This window comes from Gopherus flavomarginatus, chromosome 1 (genome assembly GCF_025201925.1).
Source record: "Gopherus flavomarginatus isolate rGopFla2 chromosome 1, rGopFla2.mat.asm, whole genome shotgun sequence".
NCBI classification, from domain to species: Eukaryota; Metazoa; Chordata; order Testudines; family Testudinidae; genus Gopherus; species Gopherus flavomarginatus.
Window position 1 is genome coordinate 130,589,982 of NC_066617.1, and position 20,462 is coordinate 130,610,443.

The 20,462-nt window shown below is 40.3% G+C and overlaps 1 protein-coding gene across 13 annotated transcripts in view; it reads right to left on the reverse strand.

The window, feature by feature from the left end:
- The window catches only part of SCUBE1 (signal peptide, CUB domain and EGF like domain containing 1), a 316,316-nt gene that overhangs the window by 45,450 nt on the left and 250,404 nt on the right, over nucleotides 1–20,462 (reverse strand). For all 13 annotated transcript variants that reach the window (XM_050924757.1, XM_050924748.1, XM_050924721.1 and 10 more), the window contains 4 exons: nucleotides 14,539–14,655; nucleotides 7,526–7,648; nucleotides 2,821–2,940; nucleotides 992–1,084 (listed from right to left, as the gene is read on the reverse strand). In XM_050924757.1, the coding sequence (XP_050780714.1) occupies nucleotides 992–1,084; nucleotides 2,821–2,940; nucleotides 7,526–7,648; nucleotides 14,539–14,655 (453 nt within the window). The remainder of the gene's footprint in view (nucleotides 1–991; nucleotides 1,085–2,820; nucleotides 2,941–7,525; nucleotides 7,649–14,538; nucleotides 14,656–20,462) is intronic.

The window sequence follows — 20,462 nt, forward strand, 5'->3', positions numbered from 1 at the left end:
GTCACCCGTTTTTCCTGTAGCATCACTTGTGCAGCTTATTGGTTATCTACTAAGCTCATACCCCAATACCTCCCAATATACATTATGTATATATACAATATTTATTTATAAAACTGGGAAAATACAACCAGAAGATAAATCAACTCTCCATTCAAGGAAAATAGGCAGTGAAATATCTAGAGTCCTGATAACTTAACATCAGCAGATGATTATAGTTACTTGTCCGATGCTTCCCATTCTAATGTCCTGTTTTCAGTTGCTTATAACTTAGCTGAACTTTAAACACTGGGGCTGAAATTTTTGATGTGGGATGTCTGCCTCAGGCTGGCTTATTTTAAAAAGTTTTAGCAAAAATAGTTCAGCCATTTTGGAAGACAAGATTATGGAAAAATATATTGTTTGCCCATGTTAAACAAAATTCTTACAACCATTTTGTTGAGAAGCTCTGGCACCTCCATGCTCTGGAGCTAGGTTTTAAAATTTAGTGCGAGGGTAGGGGAAACCCTGGTGCTAAGAGTGCCTTTTATTGCCCCTGTGAAAATGTGCCCAAATTTGGCCACATTACAAAATGCAGAATGCACATGCTCAGTTAGAAACCTGTTACAATTTGGCAGCTAAATTTTCAAAAATTCCATCCTCGCTGAACATAGTCTAGCCCCTCAAAACTCCTGTCTGTTTACTGGACTGTACATGTGCCATATCCCCCCCCAGCGGCTGAACATATTCCTGCCCAGGATCCCTGGGAACAACAGTATGCAATCATGTAGTTAAAGATGGGAATCCTAATGAATATTCATAAGGGGGCCTAAGGGCTTGCATAAACAACCTTAATTATGGCATTTCCTAACTTTTAAGTGCTCAACTTTCAACCCTAACATTCTTTTAAAATACTTCTTTGGATGCTATTTATATATTAGATATCTATCAATATCTATTTATATTTAGATATATCAAAACGCATGTGCCCACACGTGAATTATGTAGTACACACCTGCACAATTGAGAAGCGTTGTGTTGCGTTTCTGTTGGGCTTTGCCTTGCTGGACTGGAACTCCACAGCTCAGTGTGTAACTATTCTCTGAATCTGAACAGAAATGAAAAAGTGGATGCAGAGTGAGGCATATACAAAAAATCCTTTCTGACACATTCTCCTCACTCCTCACTAATCAGCATGAACACACAATTTTTGAATAATTACATCAATTATCTACTTTGTGTGTCTAATTAACATTTGGAAGGGTTGAATGGACACAGACTTGAGTTTGCCAAAGTCTACCTGTTTCCAATTGTTGACTACAAACTTTATGTTCTTCCATCATTGGAATTCCACATCTTATACACAAGGTGTATGATGCCAACCATGATGCTAACCATGAATCATTTAAGGGCAATGATCAGCAAATACTTTATTGTGTTTGTAACTCACAATCAATGGGCTCTGATTATCTCACTTAATTCACAAATACATTACATGCTTTACTGAGTAATTCTAATTTCAGCATTTTGACGGAAATTTTAAAAGAAAAATATAACACCTCAAGTGTCATAATAGGGCTTATTCACTACATAGTCAAAACCGTGCATTTGTGTGTGCAAATTAAGTACAGCTTTTCACCTATCTCTGCTAGACTGATAATAAAACTAGAATCTCTGCACAGCATTTAACAGCACCAAAAGCAAATACAAAAGGACCATATTGTACATAAATCTCTGAAAGGGGGAGAGAAGATATAGGAACAGTTAATATTAAATTAAAAAAAAACTATGTAGAGAACAGGAACCTGTAGTAAGTGATACAGCAAAATATAGGCAAAAAAGGATGAGGTAGTTGGCAGTGCATGTCTAATTGAGACCCAGACAGACTAGTTTTGTAATAGTTGTTTCTAGTGTCATGTTGATGTAGCAAATAACACAGCTGAGGATGGGTTTGTTGCTATGCAGTTTATTTTCAGTCTCAAGCATAGGAAGTCTTCCACCACAAAACTAGATCTGATAGAGAATGTCCATTTGTTGTGTGTGTCTTAGGATAAAGTTAAGATGAGGTAATTGCTCTGTTCAGCTCATCCCATTGCTCTGCCAAGTCCCTGCGTGAGCGATGAAGTTCTTCGCGTTGCGGCATTGGAGTTGAAGTTGTTCATTATGACTTACAGTACCCCAATTAGTCTGGAAACTGCCTGAGGCCTCCTTTATCTCCATGCCATATTGCCACTGCTGGGCTCCTGGCAGGGTGTGTGCACGTGGGCCCCTTTCTTTGGAATTCGCTCCCTACCCTTGTCCAACTACCCAATTAGGCTGACTTGCAGGATATAATGTACAGTCCATCTTTTTAAGCAGATATTTGGGGAGGGCTGAGGTGGCTCTATTGCTATAATGAAGAACTGGCTGGAATTAGCTGAAATTAATGATTTCATTTGTTCAAGTTTCTGGAATTTGCTGAACTGATACTTTAATTTAGTCAAGTTTCTATTTAGCATTGTATTCTAGATAACACATTAGTCCTTCACAGCCTTTCACTATTTTTTAGTACTTCTTTTATTGTTTTCTCAAATGTTACCTATATTTAATTATGTAGGGCCCAATCCTGCAATGAGAGTTGGAGGTGCTTAGCAAGTCACAGGATCAGGCCCTTATAGCATGCTGTAATTGTGTTTAATGAGCATTTGCACATGTACTTTAATCTACAAGTAATGTTTCCCCCCTTGTATTTGTTCACAATAAAAACTTAATGAAAGTGTTTTGAATACAATTAAAAACAAAACAAAACAAAACAAGGTCATCTTATGTACAGAAGTAGATATGAAAATGCAACATTGTACCAACCTGGAACAAAAAGTGTATTGGAAGAGCATGACAAAAAGCAGCTCTCTATTCCTCCTGATTTACTACAGACAAGTTGAGCCTTAGGAGCTGGTTTGGCATTTGGGAGGCATTTCACCATCTCTGAGGAAGAAGAAATAAAAAATCAGCCTGTGCAACCTGGCAGCCTTAGCAGGCTGCTCCCTGACAACAGTGAACCACAGTATTACTAGCATAGACAGGCATGAACAATAATCCATGTCCAAGCATCCCTAAGCTTTGTGTATGTTGTGGGGAGAATATCTGGCATTTGAACCTGGATCTGGACTTAAAGTTTGCACCTGGCTCATATCTTTATAATAAGCTGAGCCCAAAATCTGCATCAGAAAATCCCCCAATACCAGAATGCTCCAAATCCAGATCTAGATTTTGATGCTCGGGTGCATTACTAGTTATTGGAGAAATTCAGTGCAAAATCTAGTCTCAGAAGTTGGCGCGTAATAGTAGTCGTATGAGATCCCTTGCCTTTCTTTCAGTAATATTACCCTATTCATGGTGTACCATGGGACCCACTGCAACAACAAACACGGGAGTCACTTTCACTAAAACTTGTTTATTGAAATTCTTGACAGAGTAGTGTTTCCCATTTCCCATCTCCAGCACTCACTGACTATGCTCCCAGCACCGCTTTCTTTTTAATTCCTGCTCCACTCTCAATTTCCTCATCTTGGAATAGAAAACCTCCAAAGAGGGCTGAGATGCTTCAGGAAGTGCTAGGGATGAGTCAAGCAAGGGATATTCTTCTCTCTGAACCAATGCCCCAGCACACTGCTTTGAAGAGACACTGCGCTACAGAAGGGGACATCTTTCAGATGACACCCAAATAGAAGTTCTGACCATTCTGTATCAGTGTAAGTACCCCTGGCAGGTACCTTTAGAGAAGTGTAACTCTTGTGTACTGGAAGCATGCCAATCAATTGCAATTCCTACCTAAATCCTCCCCACAGTTTCTTTACAGGAGAAAGGCAGAGTCTTCTGTAGCATTTAGTTTAATAACTGCTAATTAAAGTTGAATTTGGATAAGGTATTCCTCATTTCCCGTCCTGAACTGTTATGCAATTTTACAGTGAGCTGTTCAACAATTTCTGGGATTCAGCGCAGAAGTGACTGCATGTCAGTAATGGATTACGTGATACCAATAAAGGATTTACATTGAAATTCCTTGAGATGCAAAGAACTATTTTAAACAGAAATCATTATTATAAACATAAATTACTGTTATGTGCATTTCTCAGCTGTAGCCAGTAGGTGTCATCAGTATCCACATCAATGCTATGATACCTAAACACTTTTCTTTTGCTCTCTTTTATAACTTTCTTTTTTATATTTTGTTTGAACTATGGAGTTGAAGGGTTGTTAGGCCCTTCTTCAAGCAGGTACTAAAGGGTAAATTGGGTTTTCAAAACTATATCTAGTTTCTGTACGGCTAATCCTGCTTAAAACCTATACAAAATCAGCAGAGACATGTATGGGTATGGGTACACTGCCATCAGAGGGATGATTGTGGCATGGGTTTCATACCCATACTAACATGGCTAAAAATAGCAGCAAAGATACAGCAGCACCAATCCTGATGCAGGTTTGCACTGTATGTACCCACAAGATCCCTGGTGCCACTAGCTCTGAAGCCCATGCTGCTGCACCTTCACTACTATTTCAACAGTGCTACCTAGAATAAAGTTAGCACAGGTATGTCAACCCGTATCAACGTAGCACTTGGCAGTGTAGACATACCCTCATAATAGTTTCCTGACACACCTCATTAGACAGCTCTTGCTTTATAAGATCCCATTGGCTGAACTCTGCTTTCCTTCCTGCTGGGTTCCAATACGGCAACTATACTGCTTTGTATACCGCAGTGATTGGGAGTTTAGAACTGCAGCATCAAAACCCAATGGATTGACAGCCATGCCTGTCTGGGATCCACCCATGATAGTCTGCCAGGTTCAAAAGTGTGGGTGGAACTAAGCAGGGCCCAGATAAAATAGACCAATTAAAATGGATTAGTTGAACAATCTTGGCTGGCTTGTGCTGAGTAAAATGGGAGCATGGGTTAGAGCAAGGGTACCGGACAGAGTCCGGATAGCTACATTATATTCCCAGCTTCCCTGATCTATTGTATAAATGTGTGCAAGTCCCTTCAACTTCTCTTGATTTCTGAATCTGGAATAAGGGAATAATCATACTCATCTCCCTCACAGGACTGTTTTGATGCTTAATTGAGTAAAGTTTGTAAAACACTGAGATCTCTGGACTGAGAAGATTACTGTATAGAAGTACAAACTTTTATTATTGAGCAAAAGAGGATTCTGTAGCTTGAATGTTCATGAGTTACTGAGCATTCACTATATATTCTCATGTTGTAACAGTAGTTTCTAACATAGTTTTCTCCAGACTATGCTGGTAAAAAACAAGGAGATCAGCAGAAAGATTATGTTCATTGTACTCCTTGTTAGAAATATAGGGGAGAAATCTTTATCCGTCAAATAATAATGGACAACATCTGTCAAGAAGGATGTTTTATTTTCAGGCTTCCAACAAGGTATTACAATTAATGAAGAAAAAATTATGACTATGAAAATATTCTTAAAAGAGCCTTTTATTGTGGGAACAATTTTCTTTAATAGAATGAGGGGGAATACAATACAATACGTTATTGGTGTAATTATATACTACATCTCAAAAGATTATCATTCCTGTTGTTAGCTTATGGCTCATTTCTGAGGACTAGTTTGTACACTGGCAGGATGACAATCTAGATGGCCTAGAAAGAATTTTCCATCTCTAGTTCCTATAACAATACTTAGCTTGAATACAGCACTTTTCTTCCATAGATCAGAAAGAACTTTACAAAGAAAAGTGGGGAAATTGAGGCACAGAATAGTGCGGTGACTTGGCTGTGATCACAGAGAAAGCCAGGGGAAAAGCTGGAAACAGAACACAATCCCCTCATTTCCAGCCCAGTGTTTTATCCACGTCACCAAACTGCCTTCCCTACATAGATGGGTATATTCTATTAAGTAATCTTCCTTATCTATTATTCTATCTGGCTATCAATACATGCTTGGCAATTACATTAATTCCTAGCAGTTTTAAATCTAAACACAGCGTTAGGTTAAATGATTTCTAAAATGTCAGCACCATCATTTAAAAAAGGTAGAATTCATATGAAATTGGCAGAAGGGGGCAGACAACGTCTGTTCTGTATGATAGGGAAATATTGTGGAATGTCAACATGACTTCACTTTGTTATTCTTCAACTTTTTTATTAGCTATCCACCTCTGTGCCTTTTCCTTAGGCATTTCCTGTCTTACAAAGCAGTTGAGTCACTGTACTTGAAGCATGGTGGCATTTCATGCATCAGCTATTGAACTCATATTATGCTTTATTTTAGCCAAAAGGCCAAGAAGCAGTCAAACCGCTAGGAAGAATCTCTGTTTTCAGAGGTTTCTAGGCTGGCCTTAAAGACCCACTCTGGAATGGAAATGGGAAGACAAGATCTGAGTGCAGGAGTGATGTTTGGCCATATCCTGCAAACATGAATGGATGGGAGTAGTCTCATAGCGAGATTACTTAGATAAAGTTACACACATGCATAAGTATTTGTAGTTTGTGCCTTGGTGTGTGTATGTAAATTCTTCTCCTCACAAAGTCTGCTCTGTTATTTTAAATAATAATAAAAAGTATAACAAAACAAAACAGCCCCAAAGGCCAGGCCCGTGTCTATAATAATAATAATAATAGGAGATATACCAATCTCCCAGAACTGGAACAGACTTTGAAAGGTCACTGAGTCCAGCCCTCTGCCTTCGCTAGCAGGACCAATTTTTGCCCCAGATTCCTAAGTGGCCCCCTCAAGGATTGAGCTCACAACCTTGGGTTTAGCAGGCCAATGCTCAAACCACTGAGCTATCCCTCCCCCTGTCTCCATGGCTTGTGCCCTCAGGCATTCATGGTCAACTTTTTCTTGGAGAGACTTCCCCTGGGGACAAGAGGAAGTTCAGGCTATGTGTCCATTCTGTCATTGACTTCTGTCAATTAATGCTTATTAATGTTAGCAGTGGTTGCCATTTTTGTGATGTGAACATGTCCTTTAGAAACTGATAAGACACCATCAATTGATATCACAAAGGCCACCACAGAGCCTTAAATAAAAACAACCTTGAGGGTTACAATGTGCTGCTGTTTTAAACACATGGCAGACCCTGTGGTCCTCACCAGGCCAGAACACTGACTGGAGTAAGTGGGTGTTTTGCCTGAATGAGGAGTGCAGGATCAGGCCCCAAACACAGCTATCAGAAGGTGCTCAGGTAAAAAAGAGTTTTACCATTGTTAATGATAGGTTAACCTAACGCCACACCCACCCACTTCAGAAATATGTAAATCAAATGAAAATATGTTTCAGAGAAAGTGCCAGAAGACATTGTCCCAGCACAGCAGCTTCTGTTGTGTTTAAAATTAGACCCATAATGCTACAAAGCTCAAGAAAAAGACGTGGCTGTGGCTGTAATAAAGGTTTAACCATGGAGTACCTGACTACACACACTGAGTGTCACAGACTCCAATGTGGTCAATCAAAAATAGGTTTCTATTTCTGACCTTTCCAAGTTACTGTACCCAAGAGGAAAACAGGCATGATGCAATCACATGAAAGTAAAAGTTACTTACCAACACAGTCCTTTTTATTCCAGTGAAGCTTCTTTCCAGGTGGACAGACACACTCATAGCTCCCCATTGTATTAATGCACCCATGGTCACAGCTACCGTTGTTGATGCTACACTCATCAACATCTGAAAATATATTTAAACAGATCAGTATAGTACTATACACTATGTAACACTACACACATATTGTGTACTAAAAACATACTGTGCATAAGCCCATACGTCTCTATTATACATATCATATAGAGAATTCATATAATTATATATAAATATGCATAATGAAGACAGCAAAACATTTTAATACACAGAATATCTGAGTATCCTTATACAGACACTCACACAGCCCCTAATCCTGCGAAGACTTATGCACGTGCTTAAATTACTTACTATAACTGGTCACACTAAAATTCATGGAATTACTCACAATACATAAAGCAGATGTGTAACTCACTGCAGGATTGGAACCATAATGCGTATTGTATAACAATGACCACTTCAAAGCAGTACATCTCTGTGAGATTTAATCATTTTGACTTATCAGAAAGATACATTATTCATAATGTAAGTTGTATAATAGAGAGGAACAGAACATATGTTTTAAAGGATGGATTGTGATTGAGGGAGAAAATACATATTTGATGGGAATGGTATATTAAGCATAATTTGTTTAGTCTTTTACTCAGATGGAACTAATGAAAAGAAGGAGTCTTGTTATAGCCAGGCAAAGCAATTACCAAAAATGTGTCAACTGATATTCCAGTTAAAGGCTTTAAACTTTAGAAATATTTGTTCAGAATTAAGCATTACTTGTTTAATTTACTCAATCAGCATTTATGTAAGATTTCATTTATATCCTGGAATAATACACAGTAAAAATATTCAGTGCTGTTGCAGCCATTGCCTGTATGAGCTTGAAAAGAGATCCAGCTTTGAAATTAATTCAGAGATCATAATGTATGGTTGTTCCTAGACAAAAAAGTAAGTTTGGTTTTGGCCAGTATAAACCCATTATTCTGCAGTCATAAAGTAGTTAACAGTATATTCAGTGCTGTGTTGCCTACTCTCATGGTTTTATTGCAAGTCTTGTGCTATCTGGTGTTTTTCTTCAATTCCCAGATGCTGGAATCAAGAGACTGCATGCAAATCTTAGCTCTCATATTTTTTAAAGAGTAAAGTTTCTAACTTCCATGGTTGTAAAGAAAAGCTGGGAAATATGAAGCAACTATACCATAGAGGCTCAGAAAAAACACAACATGGTCTGGATGAAAGATGAGGAGATTTTTCTAAATTAATAATTTCATGATTTTTTAGGGCCTGATTTAAGATTTTTGAATGTTTGGGGTTGGCAATACTGAAAAGTGAAATGCCAGCTCCCTGGCTCCCTGCCTGCCTGGAAGGTTCTTGTCAGTTTCCCTTTTTGCCAGTAAAACTGAGAAAAGCTTTTGTGGAGGCTAAACACCCTGACTCTCTGCCTCTTCCCAGCTTCAGGGGCAGAGAGATCTGGAGTGATCTGACTTACCCACAAAGCACTGGTTTTCTGCCTTTCTGGCCCTGGAACTGGGGGGAAGGGGTGGATGAGGAGGTTGGGCACCCCAGTTCTCTGTATCTCCATACTGGAACAGGAAGATTCTTGTCAATTTCCTTTGTGAAATTGACAAGAACCTTTCAGGTCAGAAGCTGGGAAGTTGAAAAATTCTGTTTTGGTTCTCCTGAAGTGGAATTTCTCTCAAAACCCTTCTAATGAAAAATTCAGGATGAATGTTTTTCAAAAACATGATTTTTTTTTTTTTTTTGTGGGAAAGGGTTTTTATGTTCTGGCCAGCTCTAAAAAAGATGCCTGGTTTCAAAGGTGCTGGATACTTGTAGCTTTTATTGACTTCTATAGGCCTACTTGCATGAGTAATTACATTATTTTGAGGAGGGTTTGCACAGTCAGGCAGTGTCAGACTAAGGGCTATGAAAAATATACACTTTAAGTACAGATGGCCTTTACTGTAACACGTGTGTCTAGCAGAGCTCCAGTGAGAGCTGTAAGAGTTGTGCAGGCAACTGGAGGGGAGGAGGGATAGCTCAGCAGTTTGAGCATTGGCCTGATAAACCCAGGGTTGTGAGCTCAGCCCTTGAGGGGGCCATTTAGGGAACTGAGGTAAAAATCTGTCTGGGGATTGGTCCTGCTTTGAGTAGGGGGTTGAACTAGAAGACATCCTGAGGTCCCTTCCAACCTTGATAATCTATGATTCTATGCTGTGGCCCATAATACAGGCACTCCCTTTCATTATTAGATACTACTAAAGAGAGAGAGAAAAAATAAGACAGAACTAGTTTGGAACAAATAGAATCCTGCAAATTCCCTGCCTCAGATAATACAAATTAAAAAGTTTATTAAGAACCTAACTTAAACTAAACCTTTTTGAAGGTTCTGAAATACTTCCCCCCAGTTGTCTGAACTCTGTGCCACATGGACAATACTCACCACCATGATTTATTTATTCTATCATAAACATACTTCTCCAGGAACAGATTAAAACTAATGACATAGGTCTGAACAGCAAAGGTCAGCTCCAGATCAGGATGTGAACAAGGGTAGATTCAGATCTGAGATTCTGGTTCTGCCCATTATGGAAATAAGGCCAGCCATGATATTTGGATCTGAATTCAGTCTTGCCCAAAGTTTATGGGTATTTGGATCTAGGGTTTGGGTCATGACCCATCTCTTATTAAAAAAACAAATAGGGCCTCTTTCAACCAAAACTTTGGAGTCTCCAAAAAATAAGCATCTCCTCTTCACTCCCTAACTGGCATAGATCCTTATAGCCCTCAAATCTGATCTTGCTTCTACAACTCCTCTAAAATGGACTCTTCTTCCTAGTTCCTCCACCGAGATGAACTCCTTGTACTTCTTTCACCCAGTTCCTGGATATTTTTGCAATCTCATTAATTCACTGCATGCGTATGCTTTCTCCTCCTAGAGAAGTAAGACATGGATATCATAAGTGGAGGTCTCAGTTTATCCTCACAGAAACTGGGGAATTCAGAATTCAGACAAAAACAATGGGTCAAATTCTACCTCAGTTACTCCTGTATATATCAGCTTCAAATTGAGTTGTATGATCATTTAATCAATTTAATTGCCCCATTATCCCTTAGCAGTGACAGACCTTGCTAGTAATATGTAGGGGGAAATATTACATACAGTACTCATGTACATCAGAATGGTGAACTCTTAGAGCCAGATTCTGCTCTCAGTAACTCCACTGAACTAAATCAACTTATTCTCTTTTATGCTGATAATCGTGTGACTGAGAACAGAATCTGGCTCTGAACACTTTGCTTTTGTGGGTTTAAAATTAGACCCTTAAGATTATCTGAATATACTTTTGTTTATAGCTTAATACACATTTTACTCAGATTACACTTTGCATAAATTCAGGGTACTCTGGCAAAACCACCAAACTCTACTTTTAGCAAACAAAACTTATTAGTTTTAAAGTAAAAAGAATGAATGGAAAATTCCTTTTGAACCTCAAGTCTTTTCTCACTTTAATTTAGATTTAAGGCTGTAGGATGGAACAAATGAACTCTCATATATTGTGTTTACACTGTATTTTTATAATGCTGATCTGATTAGTTAAAAGCATGGTTCAGACTAAATACACTTAACATGTTCCACAAGAAAAACTATTGTTTTCCTTTGACCAGTATTTTTAAATGTTCAGGTAGGAGACCACAGAAATGCCTCCGAGTATGTCTATGTTGCAATTAAAAACCAGCAGCTGGCTTGTGACAGCCGACTTGGGTTCATGGGGCTTGGGCTGCGAGGCTGTTTAATTGCCACTCTGGGCTTGGGTGAGAGCCCAGCTCTAGGACCCTGTGAAGTGGGAGGGTCCCAGAGCTCAGGCTCCAACCCAAGCCACAAAATCTACACTGCAATTAAACAGCCCCACTGCCTGAGACCCATGAGCCCGCGTCAGCTGGCACAAGTCAGCTGCGGGTGTCTAATTACAGTGTAGATGTACCCTCAGACTGATAGCCAGTGTAGTGGCAAAAAGTTGTATACTGTGATACAGCTGCTGCGCAGTGGATTTAAATTCAAAAGTGGGCACGAAATTCTTCATCTTGACCATGCTGAGGTTGTGCCTATAGCAAAGTTTATACAGGACATGCTATGTGAGGAAAAATGGCCACACGGCTATGATGCTGTCAAAACACCTTGTCATATGATTTGCCAAACACCACTAGATATTCCATACCCTGATCCAAATTACCAGCAGTTATGAATTATGTGTGAGAGATAGGTGTGTTTCATTAAGCATAGGACTGCGAACAAGTACACCTGATTTCTAGTCCTGACTCAGCAAACCTTTAGCAAGTCACACAAGCTATATGCCTCAGTTTCCCCATTTATAAAATGGGGATTCTACTAACTTTTCTAACTGGAAGAGGATTAATTAGATAATGTACATAAAATGATTTGAATGTGGACAATATTTTGTACGTGCTATGCATTAATAGCTAGGAGCAAAGGGTCAGATTTAAATTAACCAACTAATTAAGAATATATTGAAGGTAGGCTGATATAAATGATGTGTATTTATTTATGTAAAAACAACAGAACTATTATATGTAATTATGTCAGTAAGAATACTATCCCTCTTCTATACCTTTGTATGTTGCTTGTCAGCTGAGGTCCTGATCCTGCAAATACATGCATGATTCCCATCACAGGTTAAGAAGGGTTAAAGGCCAGTGAGTCATATTTATTACATCTGTGCTGCAATTAATTAGTTGCTTTTCAGCCAACCAGGGCAGAACTAAGAGAGGTCAGGTGACACTTGGGCCTTATAAAAGGCAGAGAGCGCTCACAGGGATGAGAAAGGCTCCTGTGAAGGGTCTAGAGTTAGGGCCTGCTCTGCAAGAGCCCAGAAGTTCAGGAAGATTCATTCTGAGGGAGCCAGTGCTCAGTACCGGAGCAGGGGAGAAGACTCCACAGTAATCCCAGAAAGGGGAGTGGGAACAGAATGCAGAAGATGGGCTGATCTGCAGAGACTTTGGATGTTAGGTAGACTTTTATGTTACACAGAACTAGATGCTTCTCAGCTGGAGGGCTGTGTCATCCACAAAGTCAAATGGTCTTCAGGGGCTGGCTAGGATGAGGACCCCTGCCAGAAGAAGCTCTGATGATAGAGGACACTTACAGCAGTGAACATAATTGCTTACAGCAACTTTACCATTGTGGAAGCTATCTGAAGTGTTGTTATAGCCATGCTGGTCCCAGGATATTAGAGAGACAAGGCACAGGCATAGTTTGACTGCTATATTGCAGGGAGAGGGGGGCAGAATGCACTGCCCACTCACGCGCACACATGTGTATGCTGAAGGCAGTTCCCTTGGCTCAATTGGCTCTCTCTCCCCATCTGCAGTGGTACTGGGCAGCCGGTGCTGGGGGGAACAAGCTGGCTTAACAGGGGAGCTGAGCTGCTCCTGGTGGCCTCTGGGGCACTGGCTCTGCAGCGATGTCACTGCTCTGGTGCTGCCGCAGCTGCCTCCCTGCTGGGGCTGTGGATGTTACTACTGACGAGGGGATGCCACATGCCGGACTCCTGCTTCCCCCTGCTCATTCCTGTATCCCCTTTTCTTTCCCATCCCATCCCCCTTCCTGTCCCCACTGTCCCCAGACCCATCCCACTGTCTACCCTTTTCCCCCAGCCCATATATGCTCTCCCTGTTTTAGAGGAAACAGGCAGGCACTAGGGCTCAGGAGGTGGCATCCAGCTGCCGAGGCAACAGCCCAGAGCACAGGGGAAAAGCTGCCCCATCCTGCTCCCTGTGAGCTAAAACATCCCGGGGCAGGGGGAGCGGTGCAGTGTGGGAATGACAGAGCCCCCTTCCCAGGCAGGTTGAACAGAGCAAGCCCTGAAGGGCAGCTTGGAGCTCACAGAAATGGGGCAGGGAAAATGGCACATGATCCCCTGTGATACCCTCACCACACGTCATCTCTGTGTGTGGGGGCAATATCCCACATCCCACCCAAACTAGGCCCATGGAGACAAGGTGGGTGAAGTCATATTTTTTACTGGACTAATTCCTGTTGTGAAAGAGACAAGCTTTCAAGCTATACAGAGAAGACTTGAAGAAGAGCTCTGTGTAAACTCTATAGCAGGGGTCGGCAACCTTTCAGAAATGATGTGCTGAGTCTTCATTTATTCACTCTAATTTAAGGTTTAGCGTGACAGTAATACATTTTAATGTTTTTAGAAGGTCTCTTTCTAGAAGTCTATAATATATAACTAAACTATTGTTGTATGTAAAGTAAATAAGGTTTTTAAATGTTTAAGAAGCTTCATTTAAAATTAAATTAAAATGCAGAGCCCCCCGGCCCGGTGGGCAGGACCTGGGCAGTGTGAGTGCCACTGAAAATTAGCTCGCGTGTCACCTTTGGCATGCGTGCCATAGGTTGCCTACCCGTGCTCTAAAGCTCATCTCTTTCACCAACAGAAGCTGGTCCAATAAAAGATATCACCTCATCCACCTTTTCTCTTTTATATGGAAGTTAGTCCTGTGTGCAAATTGTTGCAGGGTCAGGGCTTCTGGCTGCAAGTTCTTCAAGGAGGAGACAATGTTTTCCTGTGTGCTTGCACAATGTGGCACACAATGGTGTCACAGTCCTGCACTGTGATCCTGGGAGGATGACTGTTGTGTCCATGTGGAGGCTCATTGACATTAGTGAGGCTCCATGGAGATGAAGCAGTCAGCTTGCATGGAAAATGATGGAGGATCATGGTCTAAATTGGGGCCTTTGGATGCTACAGCAACAGAAATGATGGATGGTCATTTTTCCTGTTACACTCTTTTCCCAGGAATATCTAGGCAGATTTGAGGTTCCATATTTTTGGTCATACCTGGCTAGGTTTATTTAGCTTTAATCTGATAACTACAGTCTTTGCAAGGCAAATATCCATAGCTCAGTAGATGGTTACACAAAACAAAAATAAATACATTAAAATCAGTCTCCAAACCTCCACAGTGTGTCATGCCGTACAAGGTGTAGCCTTTGTGACAGAGACATTCAAAACTTCCTGGGTAGTTGATGCAGGTATGGTCACAAGTCCTTTCGAATGAGCACTCATCTATATCTGAATGCAGAGCAAATATTTTTAAAAAGTCAGAATGCAGTTATTTCAGATGGACGGAATTTAATTCTCTCAGTCACAGCAACAACATTATTAATAAATGGCCTGAGGCATTACAAAGTAAGATCTGAATCAGATTATAAGCTTAGTTTTCCTATAGTTTTAGAAAGAGAGGATTCAAGATACAGGGAGGAAGGAAGGAAAGAACTTTGTAGACTAAAGCAGTATGTCTGCAATATACATTTTTCCCACTAGGTGACACAATTTAACCTCTGATAGCATATCAAACCTCACAAACATGAAATGCTTATTCACATTCTCTCTTCCATTCTTAATTCTTATGAGGGTAATTAACAGCATTGCATGACATTTCTGCTCCATCACAGGGCACACAACAATCAATAAGGAGCACTAGCCATGATTTTTTTAAACAATGCTGAACTGAGCAAAATAAAGATACACTGAATAGAAAGTACCACAGAAAAGATACTATGTTATAGACATTTTAAACAGCAACATATGCAGGATGGCAGCAATTTTTAGAGAGTGAATTTCTGTAGCAAATCTGTCACCTGGAGTCCTGTTTTTTTCCTAAAATCCTGTTTAGAGGAATTCCTTAGGAATGTTTTTTAAGTTAAAAGATCAGTTCAAACAAGGTTATTAAAGGTTTTAATTTAAATGAAAGAAAAATAGCATTCCTCCAATGTGTTGAAATGTATAGGAATTGGGTGGTGTCCTTTTAAATAGTTTGTGAGCCCGCTGGTGGTCCTCACTGTGTTCTGTGTTTTAGAAACCAGCCAGAGCAGCAATGTACATCTTTGTTATTAGGCCTTGTATGTTTTGTCTATTTAGGAAACAGTAAACACCTAAGAATATTAGTGAGCTCAAAAACTTTTATGGGGATACTACCCAATGCCTATGCACTACAAATGTTTATATATTTTGATGTGTAATGGACAGTTCTAGGCCTGCTCTTGTTAACACTCATTCAAGGGCTTATACACAAGGCATGCAAATATGCCCATTGAAATTAGACACTTTTGTAACTATTTACAGGGTCAGGGTTTCATGACTGTTTATGACCCAGTTTCTAATGCTATAAAAATATATATATTTCATATGATATTTATACAGCTCTTTCAATGTGTTGAACATATACATGCACAGATAATGCACAGAAAAATTAAATGAACAAAATAAAAAGTATCCATACAGGTAAATATATAATATAAAGTGAAACACACTTGAGACGTAAGAAGACCTGAAATCCTCATTTGTGTGTGTGTGTGTCACATTCTCTCCATACAATCAAACTAAAAATGGTGACTTCAGGTTTTCCTTTTTCTCACTTATCCTTCATTTTTTGTTATGAGTTTTCCTGTTTTATTTTTTCCTGTGTTTGCTTTCTAAAATTATTTTCTTGGGGTTATATTTGTAGCTTTGGAAATATTTAATGATTTGAATATATTTTAAACATTGTAAACTGTTTCCCCTAATTAAATAATAAATTTATAAGTGAATGTGGAAGCCACCACTACAGCTGAAGTTTAAAAGAATTCAAATTCAGAAGAAGACAAATAGTGCATTTTAGTTTCATTCATGTATGACCCAGTACCCCTGGAAATTCACAAGGACCATTCATTGTTGGCCTCTGACTTACTTTGGAGATCTCTTTTTAAAGACAAAGCCACACCAAACAAAAACGCTTCATATTCCTCGGTAATGGCCCAATCCTGCACCATTTATGCCATTAACATAAATGATTGCAGGGTTAAGCCCTAAACTCTTTGACACTAACAAGGATTTATACCACTGCTTGACTCCAAAAGCAACAGTTTGCCTACAACAAAAATATGCTCTCTTAGAATGGGTCAATGGTTTCTGTTGAATGAAATATCATATCTACTACAGGCTAATAGAGATGTTAAATATTTTTATTATAACACAAATATATTTTAAAAAGGCAATTTACCCATTAAAATCCAGTACCCTGCCTCCTGCTATTTTTCTAATAAATGCTGCCTTTGCTCTTTCTGTAGCTGATTGGGATTGGAAATCCTCTAAGCAGATTTCTCCCTATTTTAAGTATAACCCTTTTGGCACTGTCTCATTACTTGACATGGTGGGATGTCCCCATGCTAGGTTATGCCCAAGGCTTTGAGTTTTCTGCAACTCCTTGACTACAGCATCACCAGTCTCCTGTGGAATTCAACACTGGCCATAGAAAAGGGAAAATATTCACCACTTACTCTGCACTAAAGGAAGCTGGCTGCATGTTAAAGTCAGGATAGCAGAATCTTTTTTCAGCATCTCTTTTAGACTTTGATACCAGTGCTCTGGGGGGTATATGACTGCTGACTCCCAGAAACCCTTCAATACCTTAGCATTGTTGCACAAATCCATGTCCACTTCTTCTCTTGAAGGGTGTGCTTAACCTGCATTAACTCCGATAGGAATGAAACGTGCACATCCCAACAGTGATTGAACAATACCCTTTAATGGTGGCAGTGACATCTAGTGGATAGAGTACTGGACCGGGACTTGGGTGACTTGGGTTCTATTCCCAGTTATGCCATGGGCCTGTTGGGTGACTTTGGGCAAGTCACACCATTTCTCTGTTTCTCAGTTCCCTATCTGTAAAACAGGGATAATGATATTGTCTCCTTTGTTAAAAGCTTTGAGATCTAGCACTACATAAGAGATATATTGGTTGCTAGCTACAGTGATTGAATTGAGCTGCTGGGAAGAAGGCCCAGTTTCATCAACAGAGCTCAAGCCTTGGCAAAATACTGACACAGGTTAGTATGCTGTAGGCAGTTGAGCTCTCATGGATATGGGACAATCAGTGCTCCACATTTTGACCAATGAGTATTTTGTACCAGAGCAGGGGAAACTGAACAAACAGGCCAGGCAGTATGGGAGCAAGGTTCTCACCCCCACAGAAGGGAGAGATGAGATGGTTCCTGCCCTCCCCTCTCAACCAACTCTGGGGGAGGGGCAGATAGTGGAGATGTCAGAGGAGTGGTCAATACTGTGAGCAAGGGAGAAAGTAAATTTATCCTCTAAAAAGCATTTAAATTTTATCTAGCTATAAAAAGCTGAGGACCGCACTGGCAGCAGCATCACTGTGGGGAACTTTTGTTGAGATACATGCTGAATTTTGTTTAAAATTGGACTCATTATTTATGGCTGCCTCGCTTGCTATAACATTGCAACACAGGGCATGTGCGCTAGAGATGGGAAAATCAGCAGGGCCAGCATTTCAAAACTGGCTTTCTAAATTGCACTTCCAACTAGGAAGCTGCTTGCATGAGGGCATCACAACAACATGCAGTTACATGACCGGTGAGCACAATGGGAATGTGCTTAACTTCACAGATACAGTTTAGTCAGCCATTTGGGGGAAATCTGACTCTCGAGCTTCTTGGTTCTTTAGTGCCTTCCCTTTATTGGATTGTTGGGACATGCTATCCAGGGATGACAGGGCCATTCCAGTCATCTCCAGAATGCTTGCCAATGATTGCTTGCTAATGGCTTGTCTGAGGGCGGAGAAGACCCAAGGATGCTTTCCCTTTATTCTCAAACATCTGTATTAATTACCTTTTTTATGTTAGCAAGGAGATGGCTTAGTGTATCACACCTGCCTTTCACCTTGAGCTCTGGACATCAAATCCTGCTTAGCTTACAACAGACAATGAATTTGGGCATCTTTTCTTGCTCTGTTTTGTACAAAAATCACTGCACAATTTGTCACAGCTCATACTGGGAGCCCAAGACTAGAATAGCAGTGGTGCTGCAGGCTGAAACTAAGGTGCATCAGCATTTGACGGTACTTTGTGTATCTCTAACCAGTGCTAGTAGCCTCTCATCTTCATGAACAATGAATTTCCCCATATGAAACAATGTCCTTCCTAACTCTAAGTGGATTGCACACAATTTCTGTAGGCACTGAGTGTAGCACAGCAAACTGGGTGGGGAAAGTGAAATTCTATTCCTTTATTTAGTATCATCTATCTTTATATTTGTTGCCTCCGACCTGATTTTCTAAACATGAAAGCTCCATTCCATAAATGCTTTGTATTTTATTTTTTAAAATATTTTTCAGCCTTTTGATCATGTCCTAGGCAGATTTATGAATACACTTTTATTCCAGACCAGCAAAATACTCACTGTCAGGCATTTATACCACACTCATCCTCACTGTGGGATGCGTGAGTGCCTATTTTTAGGGAATTATAAGAGACAGCTTCATAAATTGGAGAGAGTTCAAAGAAGAGCCATAAGAATGATCAAAGGATTAGAAAACCTGCCTTATAGCTCAAAGAGCTCATGTTATATAGCTTAACAAAGAGACGGTCAAGGGGTAACTTGATTGCAGTCTATAAATACCTACAGGAGACGCAAGTATTTAATGATGAGCTCTTCAGTCCAGCAGAGAAAAGTATAACTTCATCCAATGGCTGCAAGCTGAAGTAAGACAAATTCAGACGGGAAATAAGGCGTACATTTTTAACAGTGAGAGAATTAACCACCGGAACAACTTACAAGGATCAGTGGATTCTCCATCACTGACAATTTTTAAATGAAGATTGGCTGTTTTTCTAAAAGATCTGCCCTAGGAATTATTTTGGGCAAATTCTGTGGCCTGTGTTATACAGGAGGTGAGACTAGATGATCACAATGGTCCATTCTGGTCTTGGAATCTATGAGCTGATTCTTTGAAACTAATCAGGACTATGGGGCTAAATTCACCCCTGCTGGCACAGGGCTGGTTCCCCACCACTGCCCTTGCTACAGGGGATACCAAGGAAGCCCCATTGGCGGAGGTGATTCAGTGAATGTGCTGTTTAAATGCACCCCCTGGCCAAGCAAGCTCTGGCTGAACCCACACTTGCTGGTAGGGTGACCAGACAGCAAGTGTGAAAAATTGGGATGAGGGTGGGAGGTAATAGGAGTCTATATAAGAAAAACACCCAAAAATCAGGACTGTCCCTATAAAATCGGGACATCTGGTCATCCTACTTGCTGGAGCTCTATTAGCTGGCTGTGGGTCCCATCATGAAGAGAGGGGCAGTGTGTAGCCTTGCACTGCTGCAAGACTCCCCACCTCCAGTCAAAATGTCCATCATTAGGTGTCTGCACCATGGCTGGTCTGACCTCAGGCTGAGCGTAGTCCATGATCTCTAGCATTCCACACTGCAGCCTTTGAGGCAAGTATCCAAACCTTGTAACAGCCTTGCATTCCTTTCCTTTCGCCCATAAGGGATTCAATTCCCAAGTGGTTGTATAGTGCATTTATACAGAAGCAGGATTTCACAAGTTTCTGTGGAAATCTGATTATTGTCAATAACAGGTATGTTTTATAATTATTTCTCTAGCTCTTTCTCTGGTCATTTTATCTCAACTTGGCCTTTGGTTTTTTTTAAAATTGTTTTTGTAATGATCTTTGATTTTTGTAACGCTTATATGCACTAAAGGATCTTTTAAACGATCTTTATTTTCCTGAATTTAGTGCTTGTAAATAGGGGCCAGGTTGACAGTACTAGAAAGTGAAGTCCTTCATTTATTGCCACAAAAAGTCTTCCATTTATTGCCAGAAGAAGAGTTACTGCCTGGGCAGACGTAGTTTCCTGGAGCTTCCTTATACAGGTGAGCCTCAGTGCTAACCTGAAGGAACCACTTCTAGGACTGAGAGAGTACCTCATTTTCCATGGTCATCCAGTCCTTGGCCCTTCGGTTGAGGCTGTGGGTTTCCAATTACAGTAGCACTAATTGTGCTCGTGGTTTTTGTGATGTGGACACTTGCTCAC